The sequence below is a fragment of the Cydia fagiglandana genome, chromosome 1 (genome assembly GCF_963556715.1).
Source record: "Cydia fagiglandana chromosome 1, ilCydFagi1.1, whole genome shotgun sequence".
NCBI classification, from domain to species: domain Eukaryota; kingdom Metazoa; phylum Arthropoda; class Insecta; order Lepidoptera; family Tortricidae; genus Cydia; species Cydia fagiglandana.
The window spans coordinates 1,891,009-1,913,433 of record NC_085932.1 but is presented as its reverse complement, the minus strand read 5'-3'; the positions used below and the strand labels follow the sequence as shown (position 1 = coordinate 1,913,433).

Here is a 22,425-nt window from a genome sequence, read left to right as displayed (position 1 = left end):
TGGGAATGGGAAAGCCTAGCCTATGGAAGCAACTCCAAATGTATCATAATAATATGCGCGTTGTCAATCCTTTAAAACATTCCTTTTTCTATTGAAAAACCCCTTTTTTAGTTTGCAGTGTTTTTACTATAAACAAGGTCATCGTTTTATTTATTCGTTTAATTGTTGGATACTGGGTTTAAGTAGCTACTTATTAATTGTTCTTAAATGTCAGTTTCATGTTCGAGGAACACATTTTGAACTACTTTCTGCGTTTATATTAATAGCCCTGCACAAGGCCGGCCCTCTGAGACAGGAAATTCATAAAAAGCGATTGTTATTGTGACGTTCGGATTGAGACATCACCAGCATTACTGCTGTACTTGCTGCAGTATTGCAGCGCGGCATTACTGCAGGAAACGTCAAATGTAAAATTGCTCGACAAATTGACCTTTTTATGTTTCCTGCAGTAATATAATGCAGTCTCTCGCAAATGATTGAATGAAATCAGCTCGATAGAAAATAATTGCAAAGATTGGTCTTTAAATCACTATTAAACGGCTCTATGTTTTTTTTTTCATTTATACTTGAACCGCTAACGAGTAATATTACACAAATATTTCAATTTTTTTTTATTTAATTTATGACGTATAAATAACACTTGCATAGCGTCAGCTATCAAAACCGTTGCATAAATCCGTTGCGTTGGTAGTACCAATTATCAAAAACCGTACAGGAGACACCTCGGACATTAAAAATTATAGGCCCATTTCGTTGGCTACGATTGTAGCAAAGGTGTTGGACAGTGTGCTTGACAAACAGTTGGAAAAGCACACGGTGCTTCATGACGCACAATTTGGATTTCGGCCGGGCTTATCCACCGAGACGGCAGTCCTTTGTCTTAAGCACACTGTCCGATATTACTCAGACAGGAAAACACCAGTTTTTGCGTGTTTTCTTGATCTCTCAAAAGCCTTCGATCTGGTGTCCTATAACAGACTTTGGCAGAAACTGTACGAGGAGACGTCTTTACCCGGGGAATTGGTGGAACTGTTCAGGTTTTGGTATGGCCACCAAACTAATGTCGTTAAGTGGGCGGGCTCGCTATCCGATGAGTATAGGTTGGAGTGCGGGGTCAGGCAGGGGGGGCTTACGTCGCCCAGACTCTTCAGCCTATATGTCAATCGGCTGATCGAGGAGCTCAGCAACACTATGGTCGGATGTTCAATAAATGGAACGTTCGTAAATAACATCAGTTACGCGGACGACATGGTGTTGCTGAGCCCATCGATCGACGCCCTTAGGACACTAGTAGGTGTTTGTGAGCGGTATGCGGAGGCCCAGGGTCTCAAGTACAATGTCTCTAAAAGCGAGCTGCTGGTTTTCAGGGGAAGAACAGTCCAATTAGACGACCAAATGTTACCTCCAGTGAGACTGAATGGCACTCCTCTTAAAGTAGTAAGAGAATTTAAGTACTTGGGACACTGGGTAACCGCATCGCTAAAAGATGACGTAGACGTGGAAAGGGAGCGTAGGGCGCTGGCAGTAAGAAGTAATATGTTGATTCGTAGGTTCGCAAGGTGTACTAGCAACGTTAAAATCACCCTTTTTAAGGCGTACTGCCAGTCATTTTACACCTGCAGCCTATGGATCAACTTTACTCAAAAAACTTACAGCGCCCTACGCGTCCAATATAATAACGCTTTTAGGATGCTGTTGGGGCTGCCGCGCTATTGCAGCGCTAGCGGTATGTTCGCGGAGGCGCGCAGCGCACCGACGGCTTCCACGCCATCATGCGCAAGCGGGTGGCGTCGCTGGTGCGGCGCGTACGCGGCAGCGCCAACAGTCTCCTAGCCACTGTAGCAGACAGGATTGATGGCGCTTTCTGGGAGTACTGGAGTAGCCTACGTGTCTATTAAATCTAAATAAAGTACATAACATAGGTAGTCACTAACATAGGTTAAGAGTAATAATAATAAGCTACTAATATATTATGGAAATTTAATTTCTGAAATAAATAATTATTTAAAAAAATCTCTTGGTCTAACTCTATTCCCTTGCACAGGCCCAGAAACCGCGACAGTGCTATCTCATTTACTCCGATACAAATACACAGTGTGCGCAGTTTAGGTATTGATATTGACAGCCTGTTAATACTAACTTATGGGATTCGCATGTTGTTTCTATGAAACTGTCAGGGCTAACTCTCGCGCAGTTCGTAGTTGCCAATATGATTTCCAGTTTCAGACAAGTTTGACTGCATGCTGCAAGTTGTAACTTGGCAGAGGACGTTTAATTTAGTTACTCGTGATACACGAGTAGGGGAGACCGAGGTGAGTTGTGACAGAGGTGAGTTGTGACAGAGGAAAGTTGGACCATCGTCGATTTTTTTGGAATCTATTAACTAGAAACTAGGTCGCAATAGCGCGCGTTTGTTAGTTCAAGTTACGAGCTAACAAACGCACACTGTTGCGACCTAGTTTCTAGTTAATAGATTCCAGTAAATCGACGATATTCCAACTCTTCTCTGTCACAACTCACCTCGGTCTCCCCTACTTAAGTATCCCCAGAATAAAGGTACCGCTTGGATTCAAATTACACCTATTAACACTATAGCGTTATGTAGGTACACATAATTAATGTGGAGTAGTTTAGTGTTGTTTACCAATCTACATTGACATTTGGCTGGGACGTCAGTCTTCCGTGACCACAGTTAGTGCAACCTGGCTGAAACGTCGGAAAATAGGTAAAATAATGAAATTTGATCGCGTTGGACCCGTTAATGATATTAATAATGTACACCAGTATTACTGACGCAGTATTGCAGCGCGATTATTGCCGATGTTACGGCTGTTACTTATCTGTAAATCACAATACTTGTCGGTATAATATATTGACTTAAGCCCCATTCGCACGACAGCTTTTTCAACGCGCGTTAAAAAAGCGCTTGAATCTGTCTACACTCTAAATTCGACTTAACGACCAAGGCTTAAAGTCGAAACTCCAACAACGCTTGATAAATTGCGTCACCGCTCCCGTGCGAATGGGGGCTTAAAAAGCTCCCGTGCGAATGGGGGCTTAAAGTCAACGTCTATTAAGACGTTATTATAGCCTGGCTAACAAATTTATATTTTTAAAAAGGCAACAATAAAGCAAACAGTGGAATTCTCAGTTTCTTTTTTTTTTACTAGATAACTGATAAGTACGTCTTATATTTAAAATAATTTAAATCGATAAACACCGGTAGCGTGCACGAAAAAGGGTCACGTTGCGGACAGATCTCCATGGTAACGTTACTGCCAAAGTATGCAATTTTTCATCCATGTTTTCTTATGACATTATCACGCAAAATTATCGTCCGTAAACCGACGTTACAGACAACCATATTTTTACTGTTTTTTGCAACTAAATTTAGTAACAACAACAACCTTCGGGATACTAAAAATATTCCATTGGACCGAAGAGTGAGTCAATCTGTTTCTGTCCTTCGGCAAATAACGAAACGTACCTTTTCCTCTCTGACAAGTAGTGTGACCACAGACATACTTAAATAGATCTCCCAATTCTCCCATATATTTATTCATAGTGCCAACCAATGTGTACAGGTCCATTGGAGAAGTATTTTCCACAGGTCAACCAAATGTGAACGGCCTAGCCTAGTCCTAGAAGCAGGACGTCCCGGGTTCGAATCCTGGAAGAAGTATTTTATTGTGACAGATATTTAATTGTTCCTAAGAATCCTGAGTTATTGATATTTTCCATGTATGAAATATTTATCTATATCTATCTATTATACATATATATCGCCGTAACGATTCTAAATGTAGCCCAATTTTGTATCCGGGGCTACGGCTGGGGTTCTTTGAAATTCTACTCCATTCTGCAAAACAACCGTCTCTATTACACATCACGTCTCTACATATATTACTATAAGTAATAGGGAGCCCATACAACCATTTCCAGTCGCCGTTACGACGCGGTGTAGACACATCTTGTGTCGACACCGTCTGTTTCGGTCACAATTCCAGTCGCAGAGTCGTCGCCGTGTCGACACAGTTACCAGAAATGGGGAAGGGTCGACACATGACACAAAGTGACATAAAGTGTGGTCGCCGTGTGCACACATTGTTACTAGTTTGCGACTACTTTATGCCAAAATCATTCGTTCATTCGTTCATTTTGTTCCTGTCAAATGGAAACTGTCAGATGGAAAAATAGTTAAATAAAAATAAGTGACATTAATACGCCATCTCTAAAACGGATTGCAAGACGTAATTATATATTGTTTGCATTTATATTACAATAGGACTTAAATTATTATGGGGAATTAAACTGCTCGAGTGATTTGATAAACTAAGTGTAATATAATCAACGCGCCACCACATTGTTTTAGTTTAGCCGGAAATGAAATTGTTTACTTCTCAGTGCCTGTGTTCATAAATATATTATTTGATGCATTTTTAGTACTTCGATGCGTATACTATACTTAAATAACAGAAATAACGCTTTACATACTACGAAACTTGTTAATTATGATGTATAAATATGGTTTAAGGCTGAGAAATATTGCAGTCACAAAGTAGTCGCAAATGTTTCGACTTTGTGTCGACTCTGTGTTGACACATGACACGCGCTGTCAAAAGTAATAACAAAGTTACTGGATTTGCAAAATGGCTCCTTGTGTTCATTTGTTTTCAGATATTCTCAAAGTGTAAAAATGCCGTGGTCAGAGATGGGACTTAATAGATTAACTGTTTATTCGACTAATTAATGGAATAAAAAAAGTTAATCCTCAAATTTTAATCACGATTAGTTTAGTCGACCTAACATAGATTGAAATTGAATTAATCTGAACATTAATCGAATAAATTATCGATTAAATCTCGGTTGGAAGTTGACAGGGGGCCATTTTTGTACGTAAAAATAATAGAAATGTCTTGCATGCAGATGGTAGCCAAACACTTTGTCATAAAAGTCGAGATGGGTGTCGATTTATAGGTTTTAGGGAGTGCCGATTTCGAAAATGATGACCATTTTGAAATCCAAAATGGCGGCCATGCACTATGTCGTAAAAGTCGTCATGGATGTCGTTTTATGGGTTTTAGGGGGCCCCGATTTAGAAAATGATGACCATTTTGAAATCCAAAATGGCGGCCATGCACTATGTCATAAAAGTTGTCATGGGTGTCGTTTTATAGGTTTTGGGGGGCGCAGATTTCGAAAATGATAACCATTTTCGATTCCAAAATGGCGGCCATGCACTATGTCATAAAAGTCGTCATGGATGTCGTTTTATGGGTTTTAGGGGGCCCCTATTTAGAAAATGATGACCATTTTGAAATCCAAAATGGCGGCCATGCACTGTGTCATAAAAGTTGTCATGGGTGTCGTTTTATAGGTTTTGGGGGGCGCAGATTTAGAAAATGATGACCATTTTGGATTCCAAAATGTTGGCCATGCACTATGTCATAAAAGTCGTCATGGGTGTCGTTTTATAGGTTTTAGGGGGCGCCGATTTCGAAAATGATGACCATTTTGGATTCCAAGATGGCGGCCATGCACTATGTCATAAAAGTCGTCATGGATATCGTTTTAGGGGGCCCGCTTTCGAAAATGATGACCATTTTGTAATCCAGAATGGCGGCCATGCACTATGTCATAAAAGTCGTCATGGGTGTCGTTTTATAGGTTTTGGGGGGCGCAGATTTCGAAAATGATGACCATATTGGAATCCAAAATGGCGGCCGTGCACTATGTTAAAAGTCGACACGGATGTCGTTTTGTTGGTCATGGTCATCATTTTCGAAATCTGCTCTTCCTAACACCTATAAAATTAAATCAACATCTATGACGGCTTATATGACAAAGTGCACGGCAGACATCTTGGAATCCAAAATGGTCATCATTTTCGAATTCTGCACTCCCTAAAACCTATAAAACGATATCCATGACGACTTTTATGACAAAGTGCACGGCACACATCTTGGATTCCAAACTGGTCATCATTTTCGAAATCGGCACTTCCTAAAACCTATAAAACGATATTCATGACGACTTTTTTGACAAAATACGTAGCCGCCATCTTGGATTATAAAATTATCATCGTTTTCGAATTCTGCACTCCCTAAAACCTATAAATCGACATCCGTGACGACGCAAGTTATCTTTATTTTCAGATCTAACAAATTGCTACAGAATACAAAGGACAAAAAAAGAAGCGAGGAGGTAATGAAACAAGCAAAAATACAGATGATTCCTCGACGCAATTGGATGCTTCTTAAATTGTGTCCAGATTTTTTTGTCATAAAAGTTTTTATTTTTCACATATTACTCTCACATGTTCCGTGACATTGCGACCTTGTAATTTTTTAAGTAAATGTTTTTGTTTATCTATGAGGATCTCACTGGAATAATATAATCAAGGTATGTTTATATTTGATGATTGAAATAGTAACGCAAAAAAAAAATATTTGTGTCTTATATTCCTGCCGAAGACTTTTATTTTTCCTTTTCCTTCTACACAAGTTAGGTCAAGTAATAAGAATTTAGGGCTCTCAATTTTATTTTGACTTCTACAACAGTAAAGCTACGAGGCCATGTTTGGTATCGTTTTCGTATAAATTCGCAGTAATAAATTTATAGTTCGTTTTTTTTAGCATTAGAAAGAACTCCACAGAAGTAAGCGTACAGTTTTTATCAGGCCCTTTTAATGTTAATAATTATTGAATAATCTAATGTAGCACGGTCAATACATATAATTTACTTCAAATTATTACCGCTAAAAGTGCCGGATTTGGAACCACAAGCTTACTTCTGCGATGTTCTTTCTAATGCTAAAAAAAAAGAACTATAGTTATGGTATCACATTGACACCATTCCAAAGTAAAAACATATAAACTTACTTTCTATTAAACTCCTCTTCACGCTTAAACTGCTGAACAGTTTTAATTTAAATTTAGTACACATATATTTTGAGTCCCGAGACAGGACATAATAAGTTATCTCAAAAATCATCCTTTAAAGGTGTGAAATGAGGTGTAGGGGGGAATTCAGAATTGACTTCTTGAAGTTAATACTGTTTAAGTTTAGGTTTGAAGTCATGTTTTTTTTATCATTTTTAACTAAATCAAAGATGTAGACCATCCCAAATTTAATATAAATCGGTTCAGCGGTTATTGATTTCCCGTACAAATTTCCACGCCACTTTTCACACCTTCAAAAGATGATTTTGGTTATAAGATCTATCCTATGTCCTGTTCCGGGACGCAAACTATTTCTATACCAAATTTCAACGAAATCGGTTCAGCGGTTAAGCGTCAAGAGGAGTTTAAAAAAAAACAAGTGCGAGTCGGACTCGCGTATTAAGGGTTCCGTACATTAAGTCCGACTCGCGCTTGACTGCACATTTCTAATAGTTTTTCCTGTCATCTATAGGTAAAGAACTATTTTGTGTATTCAGACGGACAGACATACAGACGCACGAGTGATCCTATAAGGATTCCGTTTTTTGCTTTTGAGGTACGGAACCCTAAAAAGTTTTTTTTTTAATTTTGTGGAATGGTGTCAATGTGATACCTTAAATTGATTCAGCAACCCAGATTTATACGAAAACGATACCATACACGGCCTAGCACCTTCACTGAGGTAGATATATCAAGATAAAATTGAGAGCCCTAAATAAACTTTCAAGAGCGGATATCTCAAAAACTATTCAACATATCGAAAAAATTGACTGAATAAACTTGTAACAAATTAAATTAACTTTCATTTTGTATAAGTGGCCATGTCGCTAAGATGCATAGTTTCCGAGATATAATCGAAAAACCGGAAAATGGGACCTTCAAAGCCCCCTCTCTTCCCCCCGCTCAAGGGCTACGGCCGGGGACTTTTGATATGTTCACCTCCTAACTTGTCCAAACCAAGTTACAGAGTCAAAAATTGTGTTCCGAGCATTTCCCTCTACAACTTTTTGGAGCATTCGTTGGCTGACCTAAGTAGCTTATTGCATTTCTTTAAAACCTTTTCTGTAAAAGGTTGACGGGTGTTGGGTGTTTATATGGTTTTGGTCGATTATTATCATTTGCATCGCCCATGATGACTTACTAGAATTAGGTACTTACGAGCACACGAGACACTAATAGTAGTTTGACAAACCTTGGTTTTCAAGAGGTATTTTATATTGACATTTGCTGTCACAAATTTGCTGTCAGATTTAGTCGCAAACCGCACGCAAAGTGCACACAAATGTGTCGACACCTTGTTACGGAAAAGTGTACACACGGCGACGACACTTTGTTTCGAAACAATTCTAGACACATTGTGTGGACTCTGTTACGACACATCTGACATTTAGTTACCACTTTGATGATTCTGCGACTGGAATGGTTATATGGGAGTAAACTACTTTTATTTTGTTTAAAAATGTGGTAAAAAATAAGGTATGAAAATATATCGCGGACACACATTACGTTAGGAACTGGCATGCAAAATTATCACAGAATGTAAAGTAAATATTTAAAGAAACCATTTTGATGTTTCATAACAATAAATTTTTTGAAACTCGTTATACATGTTGTAATGAATTGAAAATAAGTGTTGGCAAAACTGTTTGCCACTGGGCCCCTACCCTAACTTCACCGTTGGCTCCCAACTTCGCCCAAGTGAAATCGTAAAATAATAATTTTATCTAGACAAAGATTTCGGTAAAAAATTAGCGAACTCGGATGGACAGTAGGTGTATATTTAAATTAGTAGGTGAGGGGTCTATATTTAAATAATAAATGTGTCTTGTTTTAGAAGTTTGACATGTCGCGTACCCAATCACCCCATGAGCATTGGACATGTCAGAATTCGAACGTGATTAGGGTCCCGACACACTGGCCAAAGCAACTCTAAATATGGCCCGAATTGTGTCCAAGGCAACGACCAGAAGTCCTGTCTTATTTACGAAGGGCCATCGACCGGCATCCAGAGAGCTTATTTAGGAAATTTTAATGAAAATTGTCGACATAACATTTGGATTTAGAGATTTTTTGTTGTTTATGCTCAGAAACACGGGTACTTCCTAAGCGGAAAAAATCGACCAAGTTCGAGTCGGACTATTGGTCCAGTAGTTTCCGAGAAAATGGGCAGACAGACGGACAGACAGACAGACGCACGATTGATCCTATAAGGGTTCCGTGTTTTCCTTTTGAGGTACGGAACCCTAAAAAGTGTTAATTTTTTTTATACATATTTCGTATTGTCCAATCCCTTACCGTAATGAAGGGCAAATGTATGAACTTGCACTAAACTCTAATCAATGTGTAAACAGGCCCCGGTTTGAAGGTCAGTTACACTTATCCCGCAGACACATGTACCCTTATTGACCTCAGGCGTTTTTAATGGCTGTTCGTGTTGCGCAGAACTGCACTTTTGTACTTTTTTTGGGTTTAGTGCAGGCGCGGATCGTATTTAAAAAAAACACATAACAGCCGTCAGAGGAACTGGGAAATTCATTCAGTTTCTTCTGCAGTAAATTCCAAATTTAACCTAGTTTTTCCATGGCTGTTACGTCTATGCGTCGAGAGATGTATAAGAGGATCTACTGCGAAAAACGAAAAACCAAATTCCGTTATCTGCCATTCAATTGCTCTTGTGTATTTCAGCGATATAGAGGTAAGTAGACAGAGTAAATTGTCGTCTTTCGCAGTAGGGCCTCTGCAATCTTATACCTTTTTTGGGTTTAGTGGTTAGGTTATTCCCCTAGCTAATTTAAATAATTATACTTTAAGGTAAGATATAGTGTTGGGAATTCCCAGCGTGAGTTGTGAGTAAATATTTTAAGCTACAAAAAGGATAAAAATGTAAGTCCGATAAATATGTAAATTAGGCAGTTGTTTAGATTCACACGAATATAGCCGCCGTACAATCGAAGTTAGGTACGCTCTCATTTTAAAAATAATATGAAGTTTGACATGACCACAATGACAACTTTTTTGTAAGCGTAATTTTTAAGTATTACTAAATTCACTTATTTAGTAATAATTAAAGCTGCGGGCGCGGTATATTTATGTAGAAGGTATAACTATCGGTGATATACTTGGTCAAGCAGATCTTGTCAGTAGAAAAAGGCGGCAAATTTGAAAAATGTTGGCGCGAAGGGATAGCGTCTCATAGAAAATTTGAATTTCGCGCCTTTTTCTACTGACAAGATTTGCTTGACCATCTATATGTATCATATGGACTGTTTTTTTAATCACAAATATACCGAGAGCTTGGTACGTGGGCAATACTGAAATTTTCTGGATTCCGATATATGAGACGAATTATTTTCTCTAAGTGGCCAGTTCCAGGAATCAGTATGTCCTAGTATAAGCGAAGCTCTCGGTATGGTACATTTTTGACTTATATACCTATCGCTGCTTACTATATTGTTAATAAATTCCACTGATTCAAACTAATTTTCAAATGCCACTTACGGTCGTTATGCCCAGTATTGGCGACGTTTACCGTTATTATTGTAACAAAAGCTAACAGTACAAAAGGCTCACTGTGGTGGGTGAGAAATATTGTGTTCAAAAAGAAACCCTTATAATGCAGGCTCATAGCCTTGGCCACAGATTATACAAACACTAGATACTCCAAGCTATTGCATACCTACTCTATAATGTGGAAGAGTAGGATGACACCTGTAATTTCAATTCAATTTTCCGAGATTTGGCGTTTTTAGGTTATGAATTATATAGAGATGACAGACGTTCTACCCTTCGAGTTTGAAAAATATTATAGTCAGTGGCGGATTTGCCCTAAGCCCCAGTAGGCCCGGGCCTAGGGCGGCAAAAAATTAGGGGCGGCAAAAAATTAGGGGCGGCAAATTATGACAAAAAATTTCGATGAATGATAACAGGAAATAACTTAAAATGTCGTCAATATGATGGGTGCTGCGAAAGGGGCGGCTATAGGGTTTGGGGCCTAGGGCGGCAAAGACTGCAAATCCGCCACTGATTATAGTACTAGCGTTATTCAGAAACCAAGTGACAACCGGGGTCGTAAAACTTCTCATTCACGCTTACGTGGTCATGGAAAGATTGAGAGACAGTGATACGACCTCAGTCGTCAGTTTAGTTGGCGGATAGTATAAGAAGCCGTTGATAATCGTTTGTCACTCAAAAATTATATTATGAAATCGTCATGGCTGATTTTACAAGTACGTTTGTGCTAACGGTACCTATTTTCGAATCCAATTCTTTACAGTCGGATTACACGTGCCAACGCTAATGTTGGTTAAGACTAGCGAGTCCCCCCCACAGACAAAACATCCTCCAGACTGAGCATAGTCGCGCTACCCCCTCTGCCACGCATACGGTAATTTTACTCCATGTTCGAGTCGAAAGTGTCTGTGTGACATCCGTGTCTTTGAACGGACCAATCATGGCACGGGACTTCGCTCACCTTGTCCCGCGCACCCCCGCATTTTTGGCATCATCGGTTGCATTAAATAATTGCTCTAAACTCGGTCTAGAGGATTCCTAGTCTATGCACTCTCCTTTTACGGCTCGATTCGGGAAATGAATTTTATTAGAGACTCAATAGATATGAAATAGCAAAGATATGTGACGTTCCACTACAAAAGGTACCTTATGTTGGCTGGCGCCGCGATTCGGGGATGAATTAGAGATTCACTAGATATGAAATAGTGAAGATATGTGACGTTCCACTACAAAAGGTACCTTATGTTGGCTGGCGCCGCGATTCGGGGATGAATTAGAGATTCACTAGATATGAAATAGTGAAGATATGTGACGTTCCACTACAAAAGGTACCTTATGTTGGCTGGCGCCGCGATTCGGGGATGAATTTGAGATTAACTAGATACGATATAGTAAAGATATGTGACGTTCCACGGAAAAAGGTACCTTATGGCGGCCGGCGTTTACGTCGCATAGCGCCGCAATAATATAGGAGCGGCGTTAATAGCTTAAGCGCCAATCGCCATAAGGTACCTTTACCCGTGGGACGTCACATATCTTTACTATATCGTATGTAGTCAATCTCTAATACATTTCCCGAATCGCGCCGTTAGACTCGCTCGTCGACTGTTTTTCAGACTCGTAAAATTAAGTCCTTTTCAGAATCTTTTAACTTTTTTTACAGAAAAGTCAAAATGCATTGTTTTTTAGGGTTCCGTACCCAAAGGGTAAAACGGGACCCTATTACTAAGACTTCGCTGTCCGTCCGTCCGTCCGTCCGTCCGTCTGTCACCAGGCTGTATCTCACGAACCGTGATAGCTAGACAGTTGACATTTTCACAGATGATGTATTTCTGTTGCCGCTATAACAACAAATACTAAAAACAGAATAAAATAAAGATTTAAATGGGGCTCCCATACAACAAACGTGATTTTTGACCAAAGTTAAGCAACGTCGGGAGTGGTCAGTACTTGGATGGGTGACCGTTTTTTTTTTTTGCTTTTTTTTTCGTTTTTTTTTGCATTATGGTACGGAACCTTTCGTGCGCGAGTCCGACTCGCACTTGCCCGGTTTTTCATTATAATTTATGGGATACAATAACGTTTATTTTGTAAATTATTTAGATAAAATCTTTGTTTGTTGACGGAGTATTTATTCCAGCATTTTGGAGTGTGCTCGAATCCCTTTGAGCTACGCTTCTCTCTCGGGACTTAATAGAGGATACATCGCGGCCGCGCAAAATTGCCTTTTCATATAAACGTTGTCCTCATTTTCATCTCCGGATATTAACATTATTAAAAATATTTTGACACAATTTGTGGTATACGTATCAACCACAGCTATGCCCCTATGTTTTTTTTTCGAATCTTTAATTATTATAAGAGTTAAGAGCATTTAAAAAATTTTGTATGAAGTCTGGTTTTCACTCCTAATTTTTACACAAATAAAAATCTAAAAAAAAAACAAACGTAGGGGCATAGCTATTGTTAATTTAATATACATCAAAATATGTTAAAACATTTTCCATAACGTCAATATCCAGAGACGAAAATGGGGCCTACGTTTGTATGCAGAAACGGCCGAAGTGTAACTATCCCCTTAAAATGACTCTGATGTTTTTTAGCGTAGCCTTTTAAAAACGAGTCGAGTTCTTTAAATTTAGACTCAAAAGGCTCGACTCCACCAACATTCGGTCATTTCGCAGTTGACAACTAACTTTGTAGTCGTACTTAACTAGAAATAACTCAATGAAAGTCTCAACAAGTATAATAGGTACTTAGACAATTGTATTAAGTATGTTAGTAACTTTTCCTTCTAACTCTTCGAAACAAACAGTAGTTTTATTTTTATTTTTGGGGTGCCGTGTTCGAGAAAAACCTATAGTGTATACTTACACCTACACCTTTTTTGCATTCAAATTATAGTCAGTCATTACTGACATTAAAATAAAAATAAAACTTTAATTGCACAAATTCACCGCGCGACTTGTTTCGCATCGCGAGATAAAAAACATGACATTAAATTTGATGACGAGTAGGTACGACGCATTTGAGATTATACTCATGGACAAAATTAGAGGAACGTAAAAAAAGGTTTAATTACTGAATTACAGTACCTTCAAATTCTAAGTTAGGTAGTAATTAAACATTTTTTGCGGCTTAGAGGATATAACCAAATGGAGACGCCTTGTCTGTTATTTTCAGTATAAAACAGTCTGCCGATTTTTGCGGGGGAGGGGCAGGTCAAATGTATACGTATAGTCGCACCAATAAAAGTCTGTAGCGGATTTGATAGCCCACGCAGTGGAAGTGTTATTTATACGTCATAATTTCATAGAAGTTTGACGTTTAAAATGACACTTGCACTGCGTGGGCTATCAAAATCGCCGCAGACTTTTTACGGTCTAACTCTAACGTAAAAATAGGCATGTCAGATAAACGTCAGTCCATAGAATGAAACACCATTGGCCGCCTACAACAAGTAACTAAAGTAATTGTAAGTAAAGTATTATTTATTAGCTTTGTAAGTTCACACGCCACGTACTTTATGCCATTTCTACCTGTGGAAACTTGTAATTGGCTTACTGTTTCTATGTTTTTTTTCTTTCAATTTAAGAGCTGGGCTCTTGTCGGTGCAGCGTGATGAAGATGTCTCCACCTTGGTCGGTCCAAAGCCAGCCCCTTTGTGTCCTGGTACGACACGGCCCCTACATGCTCCTTTACTTGGCTCATATAGCTCTTCCTTGGTCTTCCCCTCCCTCTCTTTCCATTTATTTTCCCTTCTATAATGTTTCCGATGAAGTGGTCGTGTCGTAGCAGGTGTCCTATCATTCTTCCTCTTCTATTTTTAATAACACTCATTAGACTTCTCTTTTCTTTCACTCGCTCTAGAACAGCTTCATTCGTAACTCTTTCAGTCCAACTTATTCCTTCCATCCTACGCCAACACCACATCTCAAATGCTTGTAGGTATTCTTCATCTCTCTTATTTAGCGTCCATGTCTCACATGCATATAGTGCGATGGACCATATATATGTTTTCATAAATCTCTTCCGTATGTTTAAGGATATACGTGATTTAAAAAGGTTTTTCTTCTTATAGAAAGTCTGCTTAGCCATTGCAATTCTTGCTTTTATATCTGGAGTACATCGTGTGTCCTCTGTTATAATACTTCCCAAATATTTGAAGTTCTTGACTTGTTCTATATTTCTTCCCCTTATTTTTAGCTCACTCTTTATATTACCTGTCTTAGACACTTCCATGAATTTAGTTTTATTGTCATTAATTTTTAGTCCAAATTCTTGAAACACTTTATCCATTGTATTTACCAACTTTTCTAATTGAGTGTTGTTATTGGCTAAGGCTGCAATATCATCCGCAAACCTAACAAATACTACTCTCTTTCCATTTATTTGAATGCCCTGCTCTTTTACTGAATCCAAAACCTTTAGGATGGCAGCTTCAATGAACACGTTAAATATGAGTGGTGATAATGAGCATCCCTGTCTTACCCCCTGTTTTATTTTAGCCATTCCCTTTTCATTATCTACTTCTATAATTGTTTCTTGTTGTCTGTATAGTTCATATATTATCTTCCGATCCCTGTAGTCTAATCCTATTTCTTTAAGTCTGCCCATCATCAGCTTCCAATCCACCTTGTCGAAAGCCTTTTCCAGATCTATAAAGGCTACACTTGTATTATGGCCTATATCTAATCGTCGGTCTAAAGTCAATCTCAATGCCAGTATTGCTTCTCTAGTACCCTTCTGCTTCCTGAATCCGTATTGGTCCTCTCCTAGGTTGCTCTCAATCTTATCTCGTATGCGATATTGTATTATCTTCAGTAGGATTTTTGAAGCTTGTGATATTAGACTAAGCGTTCTGTGTTCCTCACACTTCATGGTGTTTGCTTTCTTTGGTAACATTACTGTTTTCGTCGTTGTAAAGTCCTTGGGTACTTTTCCTTTTGCGTACATATTCGACACCAGCTTAAAAACTTCTTCCATTAAGATTGGGTTGTTAGCGTATTTTATCATTTCTATATAGATGTCATCAGCACCTGCGGCCTTTCCGTTTTTTATTGATCTTAGTGCTCTATCGAATTCTCTTCTAATTATTTCTGGCCCCATGTCATCTTTAGGCACTTCCCCTTCAATCTCTATATCATTTTCTTCCAGTCCATCTCCTTTGTATAGATCTTCTACATATCTTATCCACCTTGCCAGAATATCCTTGCTGTCCGTTATTATATGCCCATTCTCGTTTGTTATTGCTGTTGACTTGGTTTTATGGTTCCTATGTAGTTCTCTTATGATTCCGTATGCTTTGTCATTTTCTCCTTTTTTTATGAGTTCTTCAATCATTTCACAGTCTTTTTCCATATCTACTATTTTTGATTTTCTACACAACAACGTTATTTTATTTGTGATTCTCTTATAGTTTTGCAGGTTTTCTTCATCAGTTCTGTTTCTTATAGTCCTTCTTTCTATCATCAAGCTTATAATGTCTGCCGTGAGCCATTTTTTCCTAGGGATCAATTTCTCTTTCTTCGCAGTGGCTTTGGCACTTTCCTTCATTATATTCTTTATATCGTCCCATCTTTCATCTATTTCATTAATCGAATTGTCACTTATATATTTATCCTTATACTCTAATAATTTTCCTCCTATTGAGTTACTATATTGCACATTAGTTTCAATATCACATTTTAGTTTTCTGAGATCTATTTTCTTGCTTCGATTTACTCTCTTGTATCTTTTTGGTTTGACTTTAAGATTGCACATAACCATGTTGTGATCCGTACTTACATCAGCTCCTGGGTAGCTCTTACATTTTGTTACACACTTCCTGTGTTCTCTTTTTATCAATATATAATCTAGTTGGTATCTAGCTTTGTCACCAGGCATTTTCCATGTGTAACGTCTTCTATAAGGTTGATCGTATAACGTATTTGTTATTGTTAGGTCGTGTTCTTTGCAAAATTGTACCAGTTTTTCTCCTCTTCTGTTGCGATGTTGCGAGTGTAGTGCGGTGGTTTCCCCTTGCCTTCCACACCGCAGTTCAACAACCCTGGGTATGCCTGTTGATTTCCATTTCAAGCCCTACTGGAACCTGCTTCCTCGGCCTCTTCATGGTACTGGTGTTGCTGCTGCCCACCACCAGGGGAACGCTTATTTGATGGCGGCGTTTTTTCGCCATGACACGAAGTCGTCAATGAGCCTTTTGTGGTTTTTTATAGACAAGCCTGTCCCACCAGACTTCCCACCACGCCCTGTTGACTTCGCCGCTGCTTGGTCGGGGACTGCTTATTGGGTATTCGCAGCTAACCATCATATCTGATGGTCGTTCAATTATCCGCCGCCTATGGACCCCGCTAGTAGCCTACAGCTCAGCCCTAGCTGTTTCTATGTAAAAAATAAAAATAAAATAAATAAATAAAGCGTTTATTCACAAGCTTACTTACATTTAGATACAATACATTCTTCTGCCAAACCACATAGCGGTTTGTTGGCAGACGAGGCTCCTATTATAATTAGCTTAATATGCAAGTACTAGGTAGTTTATTTATATGTAACTTAAACTTATCTACTTAACCCTTTACCGCATGCGTAGCCCAATATGGCATTTACAATTTAGAAAACTATTGATAGCTATTAAGGTTCATTTTTAAACAAATACTTTTTATTTATGGTATGAAGTTAAGGGGTCAACTCTATGGTCTGAGCGTACAATATAAAAAACTTAGTGTATGGTTTACATAGGTTGCACTTGATCTTTTATCTTATTTAATAGAAAACTACTTAATTTCTTTTTAAATGTTTGTTTTGTCATCCTTGTGGTCTTTAAATCCGACGGTAGTTCGTTATAGATCTTAGGGACTAAATATTTCCTACATCTCTGGCCATAATAATTCGTAAAACTAGGTACCAGCAATTTATTACTATCTCTGTTTCTTATTAACCTTCGATTGACAATAGGTATTTTAAACTCATCATTACACATTTGGTCTAAGGCTAAAAATAACGTGACTTTTTCATGAACTGTTAAAATTTTACATTCTGAAAAGAGCTGTTCATATGAAGTACTTTTACATTTTATTTTAGTTTTTTTGTCAACCATTAATTTCATGAATCTAATCTGTAGTGCCTTTATTTTGTCTAGATACGTTTTAAATGTACGACCGTAGCTTAACAGCCCATACGACAATAGCGAATCTACTAGGGCATAGTAGACTGCATACATAGTAGCCCTATTCAAAACGAACTTCAGATGGTGGAATTTTGCAAGTACTGCCCTTAATTTATTGCATAAGCCATTTACATGTGGCTGCCACGAGAACTTATAATCTATAAGCAAGCCCAAGCACTTGTATTGTTCCACCACCTGGAGCTCGACACAGCCGCACGCGTCCCCTGCCGGCCGCGCACTGTGGAGGCAGTCGAAACTGTGCCCCACAATGCGCGGCGGCCTGTACCTACCTCTTGTGTAAGGCGACCGTATGCACATACATTTAGTTTTAGCAATGTTAATAATAATGCCATTATCATGTGACCATTTAATTATGTTAGTTAGATCTTCCTGTATTCTGTTTTCTATTAGGTCTAGGTCTTTATCCGCATATATTAGGCAGGTGTCATCTGCATACATGTAAACACTACAGTTTTTGACAACATTACACATACTGTTAACATGAACTATGTACCCAACGGGCCCGGTTACCGAGCCGGTCGGCACGCCGCAGGAGACGTGCGCGGGCGCGCCGCACTCGCCTCCTACGGCCGTGCGCAGGGTTCGACCCTCGAGGTATGTTATTACCTGACTTGTTACTCTAGCTGTAAGTTTTCCTAACATATAAAATAAATAAAATATAAATAAATCGACACAAAACAAGGAAGGCTGCGAGTTCAAACCTCCTCCTCGGCGCTCAATAGTTTTCAAACACATTACATATTTTACAATGGCTGGTGTCTCCCTGTAAGTTATTTACAAAATAACCTGAGCTAACAACTACGAGGTAAATGCACGCGTGAATGATAACTATATGACATTATTTAGATATCAAAAAGTACCTACGTTTGAATTGACCTCCTTGTCTCTTTCTCTTTCGGTGTGCGGGAGTAGGGTTTGCACAACGGATCTGAAATGTATGCGAAGATTCGCGGATCCGGATAATTTCATACATTTTGCAAACCCTATGCGGGAGCTCGGTAGCACGTGCACAGTTGAAACTTGCCTAGGTGCGACTAAAGAGCGACTGTACAATTTGTACAATTTAAGCTCTTCAGTTTTGGAACGCCTTTAACCTTTCTAGTTACAATATCAAGTCAAAGGTATTTAGGGCGTTATCGAATTAGGATGGCTCAAGCCGCCGGGCCGGGCCAGAGCTTCCGGCGCTTCGTTTTCACCGGAAAGCACCATCGTGATGTCCGTGATCTACTATCAGCCGTCATAGAAAATCTAGCATGAGTTATGCTTTCACCCAGTCTAGCATGAGTTATCCTTTAAGGGTTGTAATAGAATCCAAAAATCCTTTAATCGGTTCACAGGATTATATCTTTTTAAGGATCCCCAGCTGTCTGTGGGAACTTCTGTGTCCCGGACAAAGCGCTACACCGCACCGCTTGGGGGCGGAAATCTGCTCGCTTCCGGAATTAAACGTATTAATCATATCAAAAGCACAAGTACGTATAGCATAGCCTGCTGAGGCCATGAAATAAACGAACGGCGACATTGCTCCACGCTGTAAGCGTCAGCGTCAAGCATCGCTACGCTGGCGGGAAAAACGCTCCGAGCCTTGTTACATTTTTTTGATCTTATTTTGATACCTTTAAGATCGCTCACGTTAATTAAGTAGTGCATGCAAAATTGCTTGATTATAAATGTTCGTGAAATGCGCGCTAATCACCAAGACGATCGTCACAAGGTCGTATCAAAACCAGTTCCAACCCATAACTAATTATTAAATGAAAATCGAGCTTCTGGTTATGGAAATATTGGTAGAATCTTCAGCTCATTCATTTCATAATATAATCGTATATGATTCATAATTAATTGTTACATATTTGCCGTGACTTGTTTTTCAATAAAAAAACACGTCAAGATGGTTTACCTTTTTTCTAATGCTAAAACAAAGGAACTACTTATAAAAACACCGAACTGCGTTCCAAAATCGGCATTGTGGATGTGGGCATGAAGGCCGCCAAGCTAAAGTGGGACTGGGCAGGGCATGTCTGCGGAATGCACCCGGAGCGCTGGACCAAACTAGCTACAACTGGGTCTCACAGGATGGATCACGGGGCAGATGAAGACCAAAACGGAGAGGGCGGGACGACCTTGACACAATTTGTAAAGAGTCTCGGGAGTGTGCATTGGATAGGATAGGACCAAATGCATGCCACCAACTTTAAGCCCGCGTTAAGACGAAACAGGAGCTGAGTTTTAAATATTTTAGGTAAATATACCCGTCTCGCTAACGGAAGCGACTCCTAAAACTAGTGCAATAAGGACAAGGCGAAAAATCTCGCGTAAAAATCTCAAAAATCGAGGTTTCGTACTCGACTGTTTCCTCCTCCAAAACTTAACCAATTCTAACCAAACTTGGAAATCTAAATGATTATGAAATTATCTGTGTTGAACCGTTTTGCTTTTTTGGCTAATTGATATGAGTTTTGAATACTACGCCTCTCATTGCGGCATAGTCAATTAGGCCATTTTGACCAGTTTTGATTGGCTAGAGCCGCCTTAAAAACAAAAATATCAAGAAAAGCAAAACGGTCCGACACAGATACTGACAATATTAATCTATGTTGAAAAAATCATTGCTTTAGCCTCAAAACCCACGGAGGAAACAGTCGAGTACGTTTGTATGGAGAAATGACCACTCCTGTGGGCTTTTAAGCGTCTCTCCGGGCGTATTTTGTGGCCCCTCGAGTTAAAGCAACAGTGATTACGCATCTTTTGAGTTCCCCTCTTTCGTTAAATGATCTGCACTCCAACACGCGCTCACTGCCAAGAGCACGCTAGGTGTTTAATTTGCATTGGAAATGGGGCGCTTGGCACTGAAAGTGCCAAGGAACCAAGATTCCAACGGGTTCTCACCCGAAAATTAGCGTAGACCACTATGTTCTTAAACGCCCTGAATAAACTGTATTCCATTCTATTATTTCTCCTGATCTTTCGAACGTGACATTACGTTCTTGACCGTACCTAAATATTAAGTTTCAAGATACGTGTGAGATAGCTCTGATCTGATATTAAATCATTAATTTGGAGCCAAACATCACGCGTATACCGGGTGTGGCCTGTAACACGAGCAAATAATTAAAACATAGATTGTACTCCTCAAAACTGACACTTTTGTTCAACAACTTTTAAAAATTATGAAGTATTTAAAAGACTCCCTATTTTTCATACAAAATAAATATTATCTTCAATGGACGCCATCGCCACGCCATATCATTGTGATTGATGTTGCTTGTCACGCCTTAAACATAACAAAATTCGCAATACATTGCGTCTTAGAATAAACTTTAAAGTGTATTAAAAATCAAACTACAAGTTATTTTTAAAAGTCGCTGAACTAATGTTGATCAGTATGAGGAGTACAGCCTACAGTTTAATTTTTTGCTAATATTACAGACCACACCCGGTATGTATGTATTGACAGCATCAAGGGCAGGACGAAGACCTTCAACCTCCGACGGAATATTTAGAAACCATACAAAAACTTATTTATTTCGCCGTGGGAGTAATACCTAAAGTTGATGATAAACACGGAGCAATGACTCGAGTAGGGTAAACCCGCCGATAATTCCATGTTATTACCTTTTCAAGATAAATTAATGCATAATCAAAATCAATTTGAGACGAGGACGAGGGCTTATTATGTGAAATATTTTATCCAATTTTCAAACTTGAGAATTTCATAGAATCGTTTAAGTAATTATGTAGCGAGTGCAAACTTTACAAATATACGGCCTATAAGACCTTTTAACCTTCAAGATATGAGCATACTTCCATTTTGAATAAACACCAAGTTTATTTTAAACTGAAACTAGGAAAAACATACATATATGAAGGGAGAGTTGGTTAATGGTGGTTAGTTAGGGCTAGGGCTGCGTAGGGCTGCCCGGTCGTCAAAGCCTAGGAATTTTTATTGTGGATTTAAATGTTGGTAACGCACTTGCAACTACCGGCAATGGTAATTGCGTACTCAGGCTATGTGGAAAGAGAAGATTCGTGAAATGTAGGGGAGTCCATACATTCTACGACTGTTCTCTTTCCGCACAGACCCTATCAGATGATTCGTCGGCTCATTCGCCTCCCATATTAAAAAAAACGTGCGATGAACGATTATGCGACAGATCGCTATATGTCACTAGTCACACATTTGCGTGATGAGTGATGACTGATGAGCATCGCCTGAGTTACTTATCTTACCTACTACAGGAGCCCTATTCAGTTTAAGAACTTGGTACGGTTTGATCACATTTTGATATGACCTGGAAGACTGCTCACACTGATTGAAGCATACGAAACGAAGTGAAAGTCGTGCATATTACATGATCGTCAAGATCATATCAAAACCAGTTCAACCCGTAACGAGTTGTTACATTTGAATCGGCTCTAAGTCTAATGTACAACTGAGGCGGTATCCACAACACACTCGATGTTGAGCTTACTTTAAGATCGGGTTGATATACAGGGTGGCCAAAAAATAAGTGCATTCCCGGTGCCAGGGAGGTTTTGGGATTATACTGAGCAACTTTTACTATGGGACCAACCCGGGTCCATTTTCTATGGGAGAGTAATTTATTTTTCGCGATTTTGGGGTGGTTTCACAATAAAGTTGCTCAGTATGATCCCAAAACCTCCCTGGCAACGGGAATTCACTTATGTTTTCCCTCACCCTGTATACATAGGTATGTAATATTGTCCCACGATATTTATTTTCTTCTACCTATTCTATTTATACATAATTCGAGACGTTATGCG

The 22,425-nt window shown here is 39.0% G+C and overlaps 1 protein-coding gene across 1 annotated transcript; it reads left to right on the top strand.

Moving 5' to 3' along the window:
* The first annotated feature begins 1,191 nt into the window (after positions 1-1,191).
* On the top strand, positions 1,192-1,833 carry LOC134670650 (uncharacterized). The gene has a single exon (XM_063528466.1). It carries the CDS (start codon positions 1,192-1,194, stop codon positions 1,831-1,833), a length of 642 nt encoding a protein of 213 aa, XP_063384536.1.
* Positions 1,834-22,425: the final 20,592 nt, after the last annotated feature.